The sequence below is a fragment of the Fukomys damarensis genome, unplaced genomic scaffold (genome assembly GCF_012274545.1).
Source record: "Fukomys damarensis isolate Sample0158 unplaced genomic scaffold, DMR_v1.0_HiC HiC_scaffold_1, whole genome shotgun sequence".
In the NCBI taxonomy this organism is placed as follows: domain Eukaryota; kingdom Metazoa; phylum Chordata; class Mammalia; order Rodentia; family Bathyergidae; genus Fukomys; species Fukomys damarensis.
Window position 1 is genome coordinate 30,411,497 of NW_022900913.1, and position 21,283 is coordinate 30,432,779.

General features: G+C 32.9%; 1 protein-coding gene across 7 annotated transcripts in view; it reads right to left on the reverse strand.

Annotated features, from left to right (window-relative positions):
• The window catches only part of Rictor (RPTOR independent companion of MTOR complex 2), a 122,723-nt gene that overhangs the window by 42,438 nt on the left and 59,002 nt on the right, over positions 1-21,283 (reverse strand). For all 7 annotated transcript variants that reach the window (XM_010607748.2, XM_010607750.2, XM_010607755.2 and 4 more), the window contains 6 exons: positions 20,791-20,917; positions 18,941-19,110; positions 16,320-16,387; positions 13,380-13,447; positions 9,680-9,762; positions 631-718 (listed from right to left, as the gene is read on the reverse strand). In XM_010607748.2, the coding sequence (XP_010606050.1) occupies positions 631-718; positions 9,680-9,762; positions 13,380-13,447; positions 16,320-16,387; positions 18,941-19,110; positions 20,791-20,917 (604 nt within the window). The remainder of the gene's footprint in view (positions 1-630; positions 719-9,679; positions 9,763-13,379; positions 13,448-16,319; positions 16,388-18,940; positions 19,111-20,790; positions 20,918-21,283) is intronic.

Here is a 21,283-nt window from a genome sequence, read left to right on the forward strand (position 1 = left end):
AAAAAAAAAAAAAAAAAAAAAACTTATTTAGCTAAGAAATGATACACACAAAAAAGACATACAAAAAACTTGTTATGTCAATGTATACAGATCTAACTTCCTTCATTTTGGAACTCAGAAGTCATCTGGCTAAAATAAAATATAGCTATTATATAATCTAAGTAGTATAGACTTCTTACCATCTCCTATCACTCCCTTGGCCCATCTTTCAGCTCACTGCTCATTTGTAAGAGCAAGGATGATAAAGAAGAAATTAAAATTTTTTAGTTTTAAGGATTTTCTTGAGGTTTCATTTTTATGTTAATTTCAAGCCACAATGATGGAATAACAAGAAAATAACGTTCAATGTTAGTATTTCACCTATTAAAAATTCTATTGCCATTAGATAAGTCACTTTAAAAATTATAGTAACAGGGCCAGGAGTTTAGTTTAGTGGCACCTTGCAAGCACAAGTTCCTGAAACGGATCTCTGCTACTGAAAAAAACAAAAAAATTCCTTGGAGATTTAGCTCAGTGGTGACCATGCCTGCCTCGCAAGCACAAGGTCTGAGTTTGATCCCCAGTAAAACAACAACAACAAAAAAGATGTAAAAATTATAGCAACAGATACAAACATTCTTCAATACTTACCTACACTGAGCAACGCTTCTATGAACTCCTCTGTCACAACAGGTAGAGGAAGACGAAATATATCATAAAGCACTTCAAGCAGACCTCGCTGCAAAAGCAAATAAATACAATTTATTTTATAGAATAAATCTTGAAAGATTTTTTTAAATGTTTTAGTCACAGAATAGAGAAATGGAAATAATGGAATCTTGGAAGATTACAATAAAGGCTTATACTAGAAAAGAGGTATTACTGAATGATTATTACATACATCATATAATCTTTTCCAAGAATCTTTCATTATCCCATTGTGTATATGAAAAAAATAGATCTCTTATTCTTTCAAAACTGAAAGGTAAAAAGTCAGGTGACGGTGTAGGGGTCAGTGGTAGAGCACTTCCACAGCATGCGATGACCCAGCATTTCATCCCAAATAACTTCCCCTCCCAATAAAAGCAGTAAACTAAATTACCCTAACCCTTCTCAGAGATCTTTCCATTTATATCCATATCCTTTCATTTTCATGATCTAAATGTATTTTATTTCACATGTTAAGCAAGGAACATCTGGCTGATACTTTCTAATATTTTTGATGCCGGGTTTGGTTCATATAAAGAAGAAACAAGGGGCAAAAAAAGGATTAAAATAAAAAGGAAAATATTATGTAAGGGGAAAGAATCATTTGAATTAATTCTATTTTTCTTTTGCTCAATTTGTTTTTATATGGTTAGTAAGAACACCCTACTCACCAATAATTTAGGAATATATCAATTAATCAATATACAAAATGAATTTTAATCAAAAACACCATCCTTAAAACAGAAACTCATGAATATACTTTAAAAAAGGCTGCTCCCTCCACTCCAGCCCCCTGGGCCTTCATCAGAGTAGACCAGTGAGGACTGCTTAGCTGAGTGGGCACCAAGGGAAGCATTGCCTCTCCTCCCACCTGCTGTTCTCTCAAGCCTCCTGGCTGTGAGGGTACATGGATCTGCACTGCAGAGGCACAGGTAGTCATAAAGGCCATGTTACTGAGCTTCAGAAGACAGAACAGAAGAGAACAACTGTAATAAAGGCATATCAGACCTCTATAATTGGTAAGTTGGAGAGTCACCACCTTCCATCAGAACTTGGACTATCTTTAGGGGAAGGGCAGCTGCAACCCACAGGTGAACCTTGCAAAGTTCAACCATGCAGGAGGTCAGGGAGCTCAACTTGAGCCTTACAGCCAGAATTCATCCTGAATCTCAGGGTCTGCTGTTGGCTAGCTGAGGCTAACTGACTTAGTTCTACAAACTACTGCCCACATTATCTATTGCGACAGCAGAGATACACCCTGAAAGATGCTCTTCTAATTTTTTCTTTCTTTTCCTCTTATTTTCAATTTTTAAATTTTATTTTTAAATTTTTATTTTTTTTCCATTCTGAAAGTTCTTCCTTTTTCCATTCTTATTTGTCATGCTCAATCTCTTGCTCTCCCACATTATTCTTCATCTCCCTTTTTGTTACTATTCCTGCCCTAATTTGCGTTTTTTCTTTCTTTTTCTTTTCTTCTTTCCTTGGCTAGGGTCATTAGTTTCAAAGGAAAGTGAGTACAGTTTATACCGTCACTATTACTGTTAATTCTTGTCTTTCTTCCTGCAATGTCTTTCCCTCTTCAACAGTTTCCTAGAGTTTGCATGATCAACCTGTGTCCTCTTGCTTCAACCTTGAAACATTCTCCGATTCTTTTACCTGTCTATTGCTCTCCTCTCAACATCTTCTAAGTCCCAATCCTGAAGGTAAAGTTGCTATATTGAAGAATTTATTCACTATAAACATATTTTGGGATGGTCCTTGATTTTGATTTAATTCACGTGGTTAAAGGTGATAAGATTAATAACTACCACAAATAGTCAATTTCTAAGCTGTGCTTGATGCTATTGTGTTGCTGATTGTATCAACTGGGCTAAAGGGTTGTAATTGATTTAATGAGTTGTCCTTTCTGATATTACAAAAATGAGAGTATCTATGAGTCATTAGAGACTCAAAGCCTAAACTGCAGCTATATCAGGAAGATCAAAGTACTAACCAGGAATTGAACCGAGGACAGCCCAACAACAAAAATAAAAATAAGAAAAAACTTAATCAAGGCACAAAGACAGACTTCCGGTTCACCAACAGCAAATTCTACGGAAAACGAGGTGGGAAAGTCTTGACGTTCAACCACCAGGACACCCTGAACTCATAGCACAGGGAATAATAAAACAGATCAATCAAACTCTAAAAAAACTGAAAACAGAAAAAATTTCCCAGATAACTACAGAGATGGTAAGCACAATGAAGGACATAATTAGAGACTCCAGAGCAGAAAGAAACAAAAAAAATAAATGAGCTCAGGACCATGATAGAGGCCATGAAAGCCCAGCATAGGAAAGAAATAGAAACCATAAATGCTCAACATAGGAAAGAAATGGAATCCATGAAATAGATTCAAACAGATATCCAGGAAATTAAAAGCTATTGAAAGCATTCACAGAAAGATGAGTCAGATACAGAAGATGCAGTCAGTGACCAATAAAAGAGAGATCTCTTTAAAACAGTAAAGGATCCTCAGAAATTGATCCAACAACTCCTAGATAATGCAAAGAAGAAAATATAAGAAAGCCAGAAATCCATGAAATAGCAGGAGAAAAGTGCAAATGACTTAAAACAGCTGTTCAAAGAATTAATGACAGAAAATTTCCCAGAGGGAAGAATTTGACATACAGATAAGTAAGGCATATAGGACTCCAACTAGCATGATTAAAAAAAAAAAAATCTACACCTAGACATATAATAGTCAATATCTGGGAAAACCAAGAGAAGAAAAAAATACAAGCAGTTAGAGAAAAGAAACAAATTACATGGAAAGGAAAGCCCATCAGAATCACAGCAGACTTTTCAGTGCAAAGGCTCAGGTCAAGGACAAAATGGAATGAGGTATTTCAAGCCCTAAGAGAAAACAACCTCCAATCTAGATTGATGTATCCTGCAAAATTCTCTTTTAAAATGGAAATAAGATATTTCCATAACAAAGAACACAAGAGAAAATTCATGAATACCAAACCAGCACTACAAGGAATTCTAAAAATATCCTAGAAAAAGACAATGAAGGTCACAACACCATGAGGCACAACAAAGCAAATCAATTAGGCAGGGCAAGAAACTAAAGGCAGAGGGGGAAAAATTAAAAAGACCCAACAACGGGACAATAACATGACAATGATAAGTCAATACCTATCAGTTATAACCATCAATGTCAATGGCTTCAATTTACCACTTGCCTTGCAAGCGCAAGGACCAGAGTTCGATCCCTAGTACCAAAAAAAAAAAAGACTGGCAGAAAGTATTAAGAAGCAAAATTCAACAATATGTAGTATACAAGAAACACACCTAGTGCAAAAAGAAACTTATACAGTGAAAGTGAAAGTATGGAAAAACAGTTCTCCGTGCAACAGGAGCCCAGAAAAAAGCAAGGGTAGCAATCTTATTCTCAGAAAAACTAAATTTCAAACCAAAACTGATTAAGAAAGACAAAGAAGGCCAGTATATCCCTGTAAAGGGAATAATCCAAGAGTAATAGATGACAATCATAAATATATATGCAACAAATATTAATGGCCCCAACTATACAAAAGAAATATTAAGGGACAAGAAAAAAAAAGCACTGATACAATTGTAGTGAGGGACCTAAATACCCCACTGTCACAAATAGATCATCTAGACAAAAACTCAACAACGAAATACTAGAACTGATCCAAGCTTTTCAACAAATGCACTTAATAAATGTCCACCCTACAAAAATAGGAATATACATTCTTTTCGGCTGCACATGGGTCATTCTCAAAAACACACCACATACTAGCTTATAGTACATGTTTAAATAAATGCAAAGGAATTGAAGTTATTCCACGTATATTATCAGGCTATAGTGCATTTAGGCTGGAGATCAGTAGCATAAGAACTTCACAAACCCATGGACATTGAACAACACTCACCTGAACAATCAATGGGTCACAGAGGAAATTAAAGAAGAAATTATTTAGTCTTTACAAATAAAGGATAATACCAATAAAACATACAGGAGGAATCTATGGGACACAACAAAAGCAGTTCTGCATGGAAAATTTATAGTAGTGAATGCCCACACTAGGAAAACAGAGCAAGCCCAAATAAACCTAATGATGAATCTTAGGCTTCTTGAAAAAGAAGAGCAAGAAAAATGCAAAGCTCGTACAAGGGAGGAAATTATAAAGAAGAGAGCAGAAATCAATGCAATGGAAACTAAGAGAACAACACACAAAAAATCAATGACTTGAAGAGTTGGTTTTTCAAAAGAATAAATAAAATCAATAAACCCTTAGCTAACCTTATCAAAAAAAGTAAAGAAAAGGCTCAGATCCATGCAATTAGGAACAAAAAAGGTGAAGTCACAACAGATCCAGCAGAAATCCAGAGGATCATCAATACCTACTTTGAGAACCTACACTCTAATAAAATGGAAAACACAGAAGAAATGGACAGATTTCTTCATATTTATGAATTACCAAAGTTGAATGAAGAAGATAGCAAAATTCTAAAAACGCCGATCATAATCAGTTAAATTGAAAATGTATTTAAAACTTTACCAATGAAGAAAAGCCCAGGTCTTAATGGATTCATCTCTGAGTTTTACAAGACATTTAGAGAAGAACTACTGCCACTGCTCTTTAAACTTTTCAATGAAATTCAAAGGGAAGCAATACTTCCAAACTCATTCCTGGAATCAAGTGTTACTTCGATTCCCAAACCAAGGAAAGACCCAACCAAAAAAAGAGAGCTACAGGCCAATCTCCTTAATAAACAGAGATGCAAAAATCCTCAGTAAGATACTGGCAAACAGAATGCAAAATATCATATATCCTGACCAAGTCAGATTATCCCAGGGATGCAAGAATGGTTCGACATACATAAATCAGTAAATGTAATCCACTATATTAACAGAGTCAAGGACAAAAACCACATGATCCTTTCGATAGATACAGAAAAAGCATTTGACAAAATTCAACACCCATTCATGATAAAAAAAAAACACTGCAAAAAATTGAAATAGATGGTCTATATCTCAACTTAATTAAGGCTATCTATGAAAAACCAACAGCCAACATCACATTAAATGGCCAAAAACTGAAAACCTTCACATTAAAAGCAGGAATAAGTCAAGGATGCCCACTATCACCACTCCTCTTCGATATAGTTCTGGAAACATTAGCCACAGCAATTTGACAAGAGAAAGGAATTAAAGCAATAAAGATAGGAAAGGAAGAAGTTAAACTGTCATTATTTGCTGATGATATGATACTCTACATTGAAGACCCAAAAAACTCCACCAAAAGACTTCTAGACTTAATTGACACTTTTAGTAGAGTAGCTGGATACAAGGTCAACACTAAAAAATCAATAGCCTTTTTGTACACAAATAACAGACTCACTGAGAGAGAAACTAGGGAAACAATTCCTTTCACAATAGCATCCAAAAAAAATGAAGTATCTAGGAATTAATCCAACAAAAGAAGCAAAGGACCTCTACATTGAAAACTATAGCACTCTGAAAAAAGAGATCGAAGGGGATATAAGAAAATGGAAAGATATCCCCTGCTCCTGGGTAGGATGATCAACAGAGTGAAAATGGCCATACTACCAAAACTGTTATACAGATTCAATGCAATGCTGATAGAAATTCCAAAAGTATATTTCACAGAACTAGAAAAACTGGATTTCAACCTGCTAAAGATTAAAACTAGAACCTTATCTTTCACCATGCACTAAACTAAAATCCAAGTAGATTAAAGATCTAAATATTAAAACAGAAACACTAAGCTTGCAGGAAGATAAGTTAAGACAGAACTCTCAACATCAACATTGGAAAAGACTCTATGAACAAATCCTCAGTAGCACAGGCACTAGCATAAAGAATCAACAAATGGGATCTCATCATATTAAAAAGCTTCACACTCTAATAAAATGGAAAACACAGAAGAAATGGACAGATTTCTTCATATTTATGAATTACCAAAGTTGAATGAAGAAGATAGCAAAATTCTAAAAACGCCGATCATAATCAGTTAAATTGAAAATGTATTTAAAACTTTACCAATGAAGAAAAGCCCAGGTCTTAATGGATTCATCTCTGAGTTTTACAAGACATTTAGAGAAGAACTACTGCCACTGCTCTTTAAACTTTTCAATGAAATTCAAAGGGAAGCAATACTTCCAAACTCATTCCTGGAATCAAGTGTTACTTCGATTCCCAAACCAAGGAAAGACCCAACCAAAAAAAGAGAGCTACAGGCCAATCTCCTTAATAAACAGAGATGCAAAAATCCTCAGTAAGATACTGGCAAACAGAATGCAAAATATCATATATCCTGACCAAGTCAGATTATCCCAGGGATGCAAGAATGGTTCGACATACATAAATCAGTAAATGTAATCCACTATATTAACAGAGTCAAGGACAAAAACCACATGATCCTTTCGATAGATACAGAAAAAGCATTTGACAAAATTCAACACCCATTCATGATAAAAAAAAAACACTGCAAAAAATTGAAATAGATGGTCTATATCTCAACTTAATTAAGGCTATCTATGAAAAACCAACAGCCAACATCACATTAAATGGCCAAAAACTGAAAACCTTCACATTAAAAGCAGGAATAAGTCAAGGATGCCCACTATCACCACTCCTCTTCGATATAGTTCTGGAAACATTAGCCACAGCAATTTGACAAGAGAAAGGAATTAAAGCAATAAAGATAGGAAAGGAAGAAGTTAAACTGTCATTATTTGCTGATGATATGATACTCTACATTGAAGACCCAAAAAACTCCACCAAAAGACTTCTAGACTTAATTGACACTTTTAGTAGAGTAGCTGGATACAAGGTCAACACTAAAAAATCAATAGCCTTTTTGTACACAAATAACAGACTCACTGAGAGAGAAACTAGGGAAACAATTCCTTTCACAATAGCATCCAAAAAAAATGAAGTATCTAGGAATTAATCTAACAAAAGAAGCAAAGGACCTCTACATTGAAAACTATAGCACTCTGAAAAAAGAGATCGAAGGGGATATAAGAAAATGGAAAGATATCCCCTGCTCCTGGGTAGGATGATCAACAGAGTGAAAATGGCCATACTACCAAAACTGTTATACAGATTCAATGCAATGCTGATAGAAATTCCAAAAGTATATTTCACAGAACTAGAAAAACTGGATTTCAACCTGCTAAAGATTAAAACTAGAACCTTATCTTTCACCATGCACTAAACTAAAATCCAAGTAGATTAAAGATCTAAATATTAAAACAGAAACACTAAGCTTGCAGGAAGATAAGTTAAGACAGAACTCTCAACATCAACATTGGAAAAGACTCTATGAACAAATCCTCAGTAGCACAGGCACTAGCATAAAGAATCAACAAATGGGATCTCATCATATTAAAAAGCTTCTGTACTGTAAAAGAAACCACAACAGAGCTAAGAGACAAACTGCAATGTGGGAAAAAAATTTTTTATCAGCTGTTCCTCAAAGGACTATTATCTAGAATACATAAAAAACTCAAAGAAATCAGGCCCCCCAAATATAAAGACTTGATTAAAAAATGGGCATCTGAAATGAACAGACATTTCTCAGATAAAGTAGTAAAAGCAGCAAAAAAACCTTTTAAAAAATGTTCAACATCACTGGTCATTCGAGAGATGCAGATGAAAACAACACTGAGATTTCACCTCAAACCAGAAAGAATGGCTGCTATCAAGAAATCAACCAATAACAAATGTGGCGGGGTTGTGGGGAGAAAGGAACCCTTCTCCATTTTTGGTGGGAGTGCAGAGTGGTGCAACCACTATGGAAATCAATATAGAGATACATAAAAGAACTAGAATGAGAGGTTCCATTTGACCCAGCTATCTCTCTGCTGGTTATCTTTCCGAAAGAATTAGAAGAATAATACCACAGTGATATCTGCACACCTGTGTTTATAGCAGCACAGTTTGTGATAGCTAAAACTTGGAAACAGCCCAAATACCCATCAGCTGGAGACTGGATAAAGATGTAGTTTTTCTATAACATGGAGTACTACTCAGCAATAAGGAATAAGAAATTAGAGTCATTCATAGGAAAATGGATGCATATGAGGCCATACTCTTAAGTGAAATAAATAAGACACACATGTGGAAATACCAAATAGTTTCTCTGGTATGAAAAACTAAAAGTGTAAATAAGATCCAAATTGTATAACTGATAATGTGAAATAGGAAGAAAAGGGCTAAAGGTGCAGGGGAAGTGGGAAGAGTAGGGCAAAGGAAATAAGGGAAAAGAAAAAATATGAGAAAAGGAAAAAATGGAAACAAAGTCTTTGTAAAGATAGGAGGGTGGAGGGGGTGAAGGGAGGCAGAGGTGGGGTATAGGGAAAAATGAGAACCCAGATCTGTCATGTAAAGGTACAAGATCCCAATGATGCATGTAACAGTACTGCACACTTAAAAAGTACCAATAAACAGAATGAAAAAATATATATATATAGTAAAAAAAAAAAAATACAAATGAGAAGGCACAGATACATAATAGTACATCTACTTTTTGCTGGATGAATTTCTGTAGTGTTTAGACCTTTACAATGAGAATGTCTTTCTGTCTTACTTGTGTTTGTTTGGTTGGTTTTTTGGTACTGGGGATTGAATTTGGGACCTTACGCTTGTGAGGCAGGCAGTAGCACCCGCGAGCTAGATCCCTGGCGCTTACTTGTGTTGTTTTAATGAATAAAGTTAAATTGACATTTTCAACTCGATTTTTTAAAATATAATCACTATTCCTAACAGCAGTATTTTAAGTGATTAGTATGACATTTAAGAGTTATGTATTAAATACTCATATTTTCTTAAGTGATATATAACAAAAATTACCCACTAATGAGGATAAAAAACACCCAAAGTATTTTTTTAAATAATTTATCTCTTCCATCAAAATTCAGGCATGAAACAAGTCACATAACTTTTACCTACCCTGATTTCCATATTTGGTATACAAAGTACTCCAATTAGCGATTGGATGCCAGAGTTTCCAGGTTTACACAAATTAATAATACCTACAAAGGGTAAAAGAAAAAAAGTCAGGGACTTAAAAGATGAAAATTTTCCTTTAGCAATATAACATAAAATTTGGCATTTCTCCAATCTAAATTATATAACTTGCTTATCACAACTGATAACCATGTAGGTGAAGTGCCTTTCAAGCTTTCTCTGTATTTCTCTATGGATTCAAGACTGCCAAAAATTTCATCATTTAAATTCTTTATTTGTTCCATATGCAGAATTAGAAAGAATAAGATAATAGTCTGTCTCTCCTACTTAATGCTCCTAAATCTAAGTGAAAAACTATATGCATTCATTTTTTCAAAGTTTAATTCTAAAATTTATTTAATGTACACAAGAGCAGCAGACTTCAAATATATTATATAAATCAAAAATTTAAATTGCAGAATTGTGTTATGTAACTTTGAACATATTAACTTGGGCCACAATAGAAGATATATAAATACCCAATAAAAATATACAAAATGCTTAATATCATTAGTTATCAGGGAAATGCAAATTACATAAATAAAATATCATTATACACCTACTAAAATGGGTAAAATTATAGACTAACAGCACCAAGTACTGATGAGGAGGCAAAGCAACTGAGATTCACATATACTGATGATGGGGGCATTATTTTTATATTGAATAGTTAAAGTATATGCTGAAGCATTCAGGAGTAAAGATGGATTATACCTGCAAGTTTTTTGACATAAAGTATATCAGAATAACTTAAGAGTAATGAAAGAGAAATGGATGGATTGAAACATGTCAAAATGAACATAATAAAATCTAGGTGACAGGAGATGTGGGTGATTACTGCACATTGTTTTCAAATTCCAAATATATTTCTTTTTTTTTTTTTTTTTTTTAAACAGGTCTCACTATGTAGGTTCAGGCTGGCCTTGAACTCACTAAGTAACCTAGGCTAGCCTTGAACTTGTAGTGATCCTCCTGCCTGAGCCTCCTGAATCCTGGGATTATAGGCATGTGCCACCATACCCACCTATCATTTTTTTTAATTAAATGCTACAAAAAACATTTTAAAAAAAATAATGACACTGATACTTCTACCTAAGCATATACAAGTTGAGTATCCCTTATATGAAATACCTAGAACCAGATTTGGACTTCAAAACATATGCACATATATAATGCATTATGTTGGAGATGGGACCCATGTCTAAATATGAAATTTATTTACATTTATATATGCCTTATACACATAGCCTGTTAATTTTATATAATACTTTTTCTGTATCTGTGTCTTTACTACGACTCGTCACATAAGGTTAGATGTGGAATTTTTTTCTGATGTTAGGTCAGCACTCAAGATATTTTTAGTTTTGGGGCCATTTTGAATTTTGTATTACAGATGCCTAAAGAGAGAGAGAGAGAGAGAGAGAGAGAGAGAGAGAGAGAGAGAGAGAGAGAGAGAGAGAGAGAGAGAGAGAGAGAGAGAGAGAGAGAGAGAGAGAGAGAGAGAGAGAGAGAGAGAGAGTGTGTGTGTGTGTGTGTGTGTGTGTATTTAAGAATAATCTCCCCTTTTTTGGATCAAGCATCAAACTTCAAATTAAAACAAAGCAAGTAGATTTAAATTATCAAAATGATATTTTGCAAACTTTGATGTATGAGAAATTTGAGTGATGTCTGAGGAATCAGAAATTATAGATATAGTATATACAGATCTTACTCTGGTAACAGGGAAAATAAGCTGCTCTCATGGACAAATTGTGTTCTACAATGTCAGTTATCCATCAGTTACTTGGAGCTTGAAATACATTATCTCACAGAGTAAATTTACAAATACACAAAAGTTTAGTTAATAAATAGAACCACAGTACTATAATAGTACACTTTGGGAAAATATTTCTGTTAAAAAATGTGTTCAGTGTTCTAACTTGTCACGCTGATATTTCTTTTTACTTCATAGGCAGGTAGAAGATTCTTAATATTCTAAGTTTCTCATGATGAATCAGTATATAAGAACTCCAGGAGAAATTGAAGCACAGTGAAAAGAATGCGTAAAAGCAATAAGGAGCCAGTTACGATGGCAAATGCCTATAATCTCAGCATCCTGGGAGGTGGAGCCAGGAGAACCCAAAGGCTGAGCCCAGTCTGGGCAATTTAATGACTTAAGTCACACCCTATCTCAAGAGAAAAACCAAAAAAAAAAGCTGAAGACATATCTAGTACAAAGGCCCTGGGTTCAACCCTTGATACTAGGGCCAAAAAATAAAATAGCAGCATTAAGTAAAGAGTCTGGCAGGATCAGAGATAGTCAAGTAAACTCTAGATGCAAGAAAAATGAGAAGACAACTAAGTTGACCGTTGGTTAAAGAAGGAGAAAATTAAATTTTGAAGACCGAAACCACATAAATGGCAAGGAAATAGAGATGATAAAAGATGATTTAACTATAGAAAACTAAAGTTATAATGAGTTTTGAAGTAAAGGCAGGTAAGTTTAGCAGGATGACTGAGTTGGTTTACATGTTAAAAGAGTATGTGAAATCTGGTGAAGTATTACCACAGTTTGAATAGGTCCCACAAAGTTCATGTCCAGCACATTCATATACTTACAGAAATAGGAAATAGGATCTTTGGGATGTAACTAAGATTAAAGAAGGTCATTGATGCTGGAACCCCAATGAAGCTTTATAAGGAAAGGAAAAGAGACCTGAGCTAAGGTGCTTACACTGTGTTTTACCACATAATGTTGATGCTATACTTTTGGATCCTTCATCCTCCAAAACTGTGACCTAAATAAATTTCTATTTTTTTGTTAAATTTTCAAATATTTGGCATGTTGTTATAACAACAGAAAATGGATTAAAACAAGTATTTAACAATTTGTCTATTGGGTCTTCATAGAGTATTTGGTTATCCACAAGGATAGTGGAAATAATTATAAAATACAACAAGATAGGGCTTTTTACTCAGATGGTAAAACAGAGAAGCCTCTGGGAAAATACTGGCTAGTGGCAAGTCTATGGTTGAGTCTATGGCATTTGTATAGATTTTGTATTTAGGGTTATATCAAGGCAAAAAGAAATGCTTAAGTAAATTTTTTTGTTCTGTTTACTACTATATTCTTTTCTATGCTGTACCTTCCATTATTTTATGAAACAAAAACAAGATAACCACTGAGTAAAAGGTAATTATATTATCTTACAAAAATAAATTTTTGCTCTTTATTCCACATAAGATAAAATGTGTATAATCCCTATTTTTAATAGGGACTACTATTATGTTTGTTATGTAACAAACTTTATTTACATATATAATTAACTGGTAAGTTTTGCTTTTATTTTTTATTTTGTTTTGTTTTTGAGAGGGGAAATATACACCATGCTTCATTTTTCTTGAATGGCCACAGTAAACATTAGTATAGTGACTTATAAATAGTTAATAAGTTTTCCTATACTGAACTGAATTCAATACTGGCTATTTCCCATAAACTATTACAAACTTTACTATGTTTTAATAATTTTATATAAATTCCTTTGGTTCTAAAAATAACAATAAAGAGCAGATTAATATTTAAATTAGATGCTTCAATAGTATACTTGAAAAACACTTTAAATTTTTCTTTTTGTATGTTATCAAGCGACATGGAATAGCATACCTGCCCATGACCGGAATGTTGCTATGATTCCCATTTTGCTGGCTAGAAACCGTGCTTCTCTGTCTTCTCTGTTGGGAGTAGGATGGGTATAAAAGACAAAACATTAGAATAAAGTGAGCAATTGCTGCTACTTTATCAGCAGCAGAGCTATCATTAATGTTTAAATATTTATACATTAAATAAAAATGTTAACAGAAAGCAGATGTACTCCAAATTCAATTACCCAAGTATAAAATAGACCTCAATTTAAAATTCACGTTTCAAATAAGTTATAAATTCTGCTTTTCTATTCAGTTGTTCCCTGCTGTTTCTGAAAACTATTCTTAGAAGAATTCTAATTAAACATCAGTGAAAAGCACTCTGCTTCTTAAATATTTGTGTTGCAAGGTTGCCCCTTAACCAAGAAAATAACCATCTGCATCCTCTTCAAAATCTTTCCCTCAAATGTATTCCAACATTTCTAATAAGCAAATTCAAAGGTAGAGATAGTGAAATAAACAAATTACCAGCCACTTTCTTCCTTGAAATTATGTATCAAACTGTCTCACTTGTTCTTTCTGTACAATATTATGACCATTAAGCAACAGAACTATTTTATTCATTTGGTGCTGGGGATTGAACTCAGGTCCTTGCACTTGCAAGGAAGGCAGCAGAACCACAGAGCTAAATCCCTGGCCCTAGAACTATTTAATTTGTTAAACATTCTTCATTACTGATCAGTTTCAATGCTTTATAGTAATCTGATAATACTTTATAATCTTCCAACCACCATGTTTACCCTATTAACTGTTAATTATTTTTTCCCTCTGCCATAGTATTTTCTTTCCCCAAATCCTTTTTTTTTTTTTTTTTTGGTACGGGGATCTAACTCAGGCCCTTGCACGTGGCAAGGCAAGCGGCAGAACCACTGAGCCAAAATCCCCCGCGTTCTCCAAATTCTTAATAACATATAGAAATTCAAGGAATAAAGGTCAAGGTGTGGGCAAGAGTACAAAAAAAACAAAAGAAGCTTTGTAGCACCAGTCAAAACAACGCAAGAGAAACTAACATGGATCAGGTACCTGTGTGTCTAACTCTTCAGTGTTCCTTCTCTTAAAAATATTGATAACATACTTATATTGATTGCATGGTAAAACATCTCTGACCTATTAGGATAAATATGGAACATTTTTCAAATCACTTACTTCCTTCTTCATAATGTACCTTTATACTTGACTTGCTATCTACTGGTTCAAACTCTAGAAAAATAATGAAAGTAAACTAGAAAAAATCAAATAGGAAAGAAAGAATTTTGGTGGACTATCTTCTACCTCTCTGATAAATATCTAGGTTCACCTCTTGTTCATCATGGTATGCTGAATGCTAAAAGCAGCCTTGCTCCAGGATTCCATGCCCTTATCTCCAGATGCTGTAAATATGAGTTATCACTGCCATGGCTGTAATTATGTTTATGTTATATCACTTAGTAGAGCACAACATAGGGAAATTGTCTGGCAGGCTTGATCTAATTGAAAGCTTTCTTTAGCTGGTAGCAGAACAGGAAGCTGGAGAGAATCGGAGTGCTAGAAGAATTTCAGACACTTTGCTGCCTGTGAAGATGAAGGGGGCCATGAGTCAAGGAATAGGTGACAACAGTCACCAGGTGGTAGCAAGAGAGACTTGAATTATTCAACAAAGGAAGTGAATTTTGCCAACAATCTAAATTAACTTGGAAATAGATTCTTCACCTGAGCCTTTGCTATCCCAGACTGGACCTACCAAACTGAGATGCTATAGTAAGACATTATGCTTATAGTAATTTTCTGGACAGCAACAGATAAATCATATGTTCTCCACCAAAAAAGAGAATGTCTAAATCTTATACAAAGTCAAAAAAGAAGCTTAAGAATTCCAATTCATAACTAAAGTTAGCAGGAATAAATGTGAAAAACCCCTTGGGATTTTTCCCTGCCTAATACTAAGGATATAACCCAGGGAACTCTACCACTGAACTACATCCCCAGCCTTTTTTATTTAAAGGTCTAATTTGTGCAATCTGGGCTTGAACTTTAGATCCTCCTGCCTCTGCTTCCTGAGAGGCTGTGATTATAGCCATGTGTGTGACCTCATCCACTAAGAAGTCTTAAACACAACATGTTTGTTTTGATTAGCTTAGGTCCTGATTATGTTAAGAGTGTGATAATGCACAGGAATGGATGTGAAAATAACAAAAACATTATTTTTAATTCAGAAAAACAATGAAAAACAACAATCCCAGCACTCTGACGGGCAAGGCAGAAGGATCACATATTGGAGACCAACCTGGGTTAACTTAGGATCTTTCTTCAAAATATAAATAAATTAAATAAATAAATAAATAAACAAACAAACAGGTGGGGATGTAGCTCAATGCAAAGACCATGGGTCCAACTCCTACAACCACCAAAAACAAACAAACAACAACAACAAAAAACACTTTACGTATATCATTCTCCTTACACAATGTATAAAGGCAACTCTTCAATCTACTGCGTGTGATTACTTCATTCTTAAACCTCTCAATGCAATTATGCTAAAAATAAATATAACAGGAAAACAAAGACCTAAGCCTCAACTAAAGTATATTACATATATTGAAATATATTCAATATATATATTGAAATAAATTAATCTTACAATTTCCCAAAACTTTCCTAAAACTTTTAAACTATAGTTAATTGTAAGAGAAATCTAATTCCATACAAAAGAAAATTTAATTAAACTCATAATTTCTCTGGCTGTATATGCAATCAGTACTGGGATTATAGACATGTCCCCCACCACACTCAGTTACATGTAAAGTACTGAGAATAGGAATAACAGAAAAATAGATGGGGATATAGTAAAGATTTTTTTTCTACAAATGCTTCAAGATTAACACATATAACACCTTATACATTATTAGGAATCAATAATACTTACTTGAGCTGCCCTTCAGCTGTATCTGGACTATGTCTGTAGTGAAAATCAGTGTAGGGTGCTAAAATTCGCTAATTTTAAAAAATGTAAAAGGAATAAGAGATTTTATTATTAAAAAGCATTCTTCCTGTAACAAGGCAAAATTAATTTGAGTTCTTTTCAAACTCAAGAAATGAATTTTTTAAAAAAGCACAAATTCTATTTTTAAACTTTTAAATTGGGTATAACATATCTAAAACAGTGTAGATATTGGAACCAAAATGCCATTTTCTCCAGATTTGGCTTTCGGTTTTTTTCTTTCTGTCGACTGAAGTACTGCTACTTTCTATTATTTCTGTTGGAAGACCAACTGCCAGACTTATTCCTTTGAAAGTATCTTTTTTTTCTTGAGCTGTTCTCAAGATTTTTAATTGTCCTACTTTTCTTCTCTCTTATACTTTACTACACATATTTTTATTAATCTTTCTTTCAGTTTACTAGCAATATCTTTGACACAACTAAACTTTTGCTTTCACTAATTTTTTTATTCTGGTTATTACATGTCTCAGTACAAGAATTTCCATTTGATTCTTTTTGCATATCTAATAATATGGTGAAATTCTTCTTTGTGTCACCCAATTTTTCCTTTTCTGTAAATTAACCATGGATGGTTTTGAAGGGATTTTGTTTTGTTTTGTTTTATTTTTTCCCCTATCTGGATTACCAGTAAATATGTTTCTATGGAATGTTTCTTCTTTTGGGTTTCTAGACAGATGGTCATGTCTTTCTGCATGACAAGAAATCTTTGACTGAATATCAGACTGTGTATCTTATTAAAGGATCTAAGTGATTTTATCTTCCATCAGATAGTTTACACTTTCCTCTCCCAGAGAAGTAAAGTGGGTGATAATTTTATCTTCATGATCAATAGAGTTAAATTGAGGCTGCACTGCAATTTTAATAAAATTTAATATACCTATATTTTCCTGTGTTTCTAATTATGTCCTTCTAATGATTTCAATAGACCTGTTTTTCTCCTTAGTAGAAACAAATTGAAATTTTAAATTTTATATACACTTTCCTCTCCCAGAGAAGTAAAGTGGGTGATAATTTTATCTTCATGATCAATAGAGTTAAATTGAGGCTGCACTGCAATTTTAATAAAATTTAATATACCTATATTTTCCTGTGTTTCTAATTATGTCCTTCTAATGATTTCAATAGACCTGTTTTTCTCCTTAGTAGAAACAAATTGAAATTTTAAATTTTATATATATATACTAACTATAAAATATCTAGCTTTGTCATTTAGTACCACATAATGGCCACAAGCTCTTCTGATTTTTCTGATCCTGGCAAAAGCCCACCTGGATTTTCTGTGACCAACAATATACTGAATAGCAAGTGGCTCCAGGAAAAAGAGCTATAAATTATCAGAAACAGACAACAGGGTAAACAAAAGGAAAAGAAGTTTTAAACAATTTAATTAACACAATCATTTTTAACAAAAGGAAAATGTGAGGCTATCAAGAGAGACAACAGCATTGCAAATAGTTTCTTTACAGAAAAGAAAATCAAAGTACACATTTGGAATGTAGGACTGATAAACTATAATGAATAAAATAAGGACTATTTTCTCAATCTCAGATTTACAATGACAAAAAAGTATAAGATAATGACAAATAACATCCAAGTAATAGAGTTCCAGCTACTCGGGAGACTGAGACAAGAGGACTGCTTCAGCCCAGCAGTTCAAGGCCAGCCTGAGCAAGACCCCGTTTCAAAAACAAAATAGTACAAAATAAAACAAACTCAAAACCTAAAAAAAAAAATAATTGTAACATTTAAGACAGGTTTCCTAAAGTGATTATTATAAAGACATTAGGGAAAAATATTTTTGTCTTACATAATTTCATGATTACATACAAAAATTTCCTTGATTTAAGCTGTGACTGTCATCTTTAATGGACAATTTAGTATACTGACAATTAAACTTTTAAGAATACAGTATGTGATAATTCTGATCCAACCTCCATGCAACATGTGGTTCATAGGCTGCTTGCCTTTTTGAGATTATACTAAATATTTTAAGAAGGAGGTTCTGCTGCTTATATACATTAATTACATATTTTACATGTGGCCCAAGACAAGTTTCTCTTCACTCAGTATTGTCCAAGCAAATCAAGTTTGGGTACACAAATTCAAAAATATACTATGTGAGTTAGTAAAATAATTTAAATTGTTAATTATTTAAAGTATATACTTTTAAGTACATATGACACATGCTAACAAAGTGGTTCCAAATTTAGAAAATTTTAGTATGGTTTAATGAATAAATAGTATATATACCAGTATATATTACCAAGAGAAACTTGCAAATTATTGACATACTGATATTCTTAAAAACAAATGATGTTAATTACACAGGTAAATATAACCTAATCATCTAACTTGCTCAGTAAACTTTACATGGATAAATGAAAACAAACTTTACTTTGGATGTGGATGAAATATTTTTGATGATGCTATTTTCAATTCATTCCAAACTGAATAAGCTATAAAGCTGAGACTCTATTTCAAAATTTCAAAGAGTACGCATTTTAAATCATATTTTGTAACTTAGAAATGAGTACTGAAGTTCCTACCTCTAATTCTACATCAGCTCGCACATACTGCCGGGTCTTTGGATGATTAAGGAGGTGCAGAATTGTAGTAATGAGGGCCTCATTTATTCGACTTAATTGGCAATCAATCACATTTTTCAAGATGGTATTTAGTCCACCTCTTAGGGCAACCACCTCTGGATTCTGAAGTGCTAAAAGAGAAAAACTTAATATATTATCCTAGGGGTAATAAAAACTAATCTGAAATCTTGGCTTTTACTTTAAAACAATTTGTCCTCTAACTTGAAAATATTTAATGTTACTTAAAAGAACAAACATATAAAGGATATCTAGTAAGAATCACTGAATATACTTACCTAATATTTGATTTTTTTCAAATGTCACTGAACCGTCTTTTTATAACCTTTGTCTATATTTTACTGGACTTTCTTTACTCCTCTCCATTGCAGGGAATTCTTTTTACAACCAAGATAACTGCCTTTATCTGTTTCAGTTCTCTTCTAAGTTTTGTAATTTAATTTTGGATTATTGTTTAAAATGGTGTATGTAATTCCTCTGTATTTTTATAACACACACACATAAATATATGAAAGCACACACCCATCCATTTTTTTCTCTCAAATTTAAGTTCAGAAACTACTTTTATTCCAAAGATCAGGAATTTTCTTTGCATGTTCATGCATAATCATGTATGTGTTTCAAAGAAGTTCATGACTTAAATATTTCAGTTTTCAATGTGTCGGGAAGTTGAGTATCATTAAGATGATGAACATCTTTTGCCCAAACATTTACTCATTATCCCAGCACTCTTTTTCTCAAACTGATTTTTACACTTAATGATACAATAAGATTTTCTATAGTCAGGGTCTGTAATTCTTGATTTTTTTTTTTCAGTTGTTCTCTTAAAAACTCAGGTTTAATAATATGGATATAATATATATGGACATAGTATATCAGTATATACAAAAGAATTATGCACTTCTTTTTGAGTCTTTTTAGAGGTAACTATTTCATCAACATTTTCAACTACTTCTATGATTTATTGATCTATCATGCTTCCTCCTAATTTTGGAAATTAATAATAAACCTCCATACCTATTTATTTTAGTAAGTTTTCAAATATACATTAAATTTATAATTTTTAAAACTCCTAAAATATTCTCTTCATTTCTACATTATCTTTTGTTTTCTAACTTTTGGGTTTTCCAAACATAAATGTATATTTCATATTTTTCTTTTTCCAACTAACAATTGTTATGAATTATGATAAGTAATCTAGCCTGTTCTCTAATTACGGCTTTAAAGTTTACTGTTGCTTTCTCCTGCTTACCATGTAAATAATTTTTTCCCGTTTCCTATTTTTTTAATTATAGCCGTTTGCCCACTTACTTTGTGCTTATTTATAAAAGCACTTTATAAATAACATTAACTATGTATACAGCTTTCCAGGTATCCCATTCATTGACACGTAGTAAAGTTTTTTTCTATGTTCTAAATTTCCTTAATCATATTTCAAAATCTGTGTAAAACCAAGAGGCATTGTGGACAGTACTTTAAAATCCTCAGTGGTAAAATTTAGTTCTTCTCAGTATAAATTTCTTTTTATCATATAATGTGATTAATGTTGAAAGGCTAGACTTCAAGAGACTATTATAATTAAGGATTTTAGGCAATTCATACAGTAACTTTCATGATGAGTAAAACTAAGGTTTACACAATTTTAATATCACTTTTTGAAAATATTTTTTGAATAACAAGTCTACTTTCCTATCAAAAATATACCTTTTTAAATATTACATATTAAAAGCACTACAAAATATTATATATATTCTTTATAAAACACTATTTTATTACTTGAGGAAAATTCTGACCTAGTTCACAGATAATGGCAATGCATGCTCGGACCATTCTGTCTCTTTCTTGAAGTCCATCATTTCCAACTGCAATTAATGAGTTGGCCACAGAACTAGGAAACAAGGAAGCATTCACAGTAATCATCTGTAACAAAAAAAGGACAAGAAAAGGAAGTTATTTACCTTATAATACAGTGTTTATTTTTATTCTGACTAAGGTAGTTTTAAGACCATAAAATATTTATAAATCCAGCCACTATTTACCTTCTGGTTTCTCAAGGATATTTCAAAGAATTACTATAACTAATAACTGATGCAACAAATGTTAATAATCATTACTATGGAAAATGTTTACTTTTTTCTAATAGTCAAGACTATAAATTATTTGAACAAAAAGCTTTAGTGTTTCTAAGATTCTAAGTTACTCTAGAATAGGAAGTGTATCTTACATAGTTTTTCAGACTGTAAACAAAGTAACTCAGTAGTGACAATAGCAGTCAATATACTACTA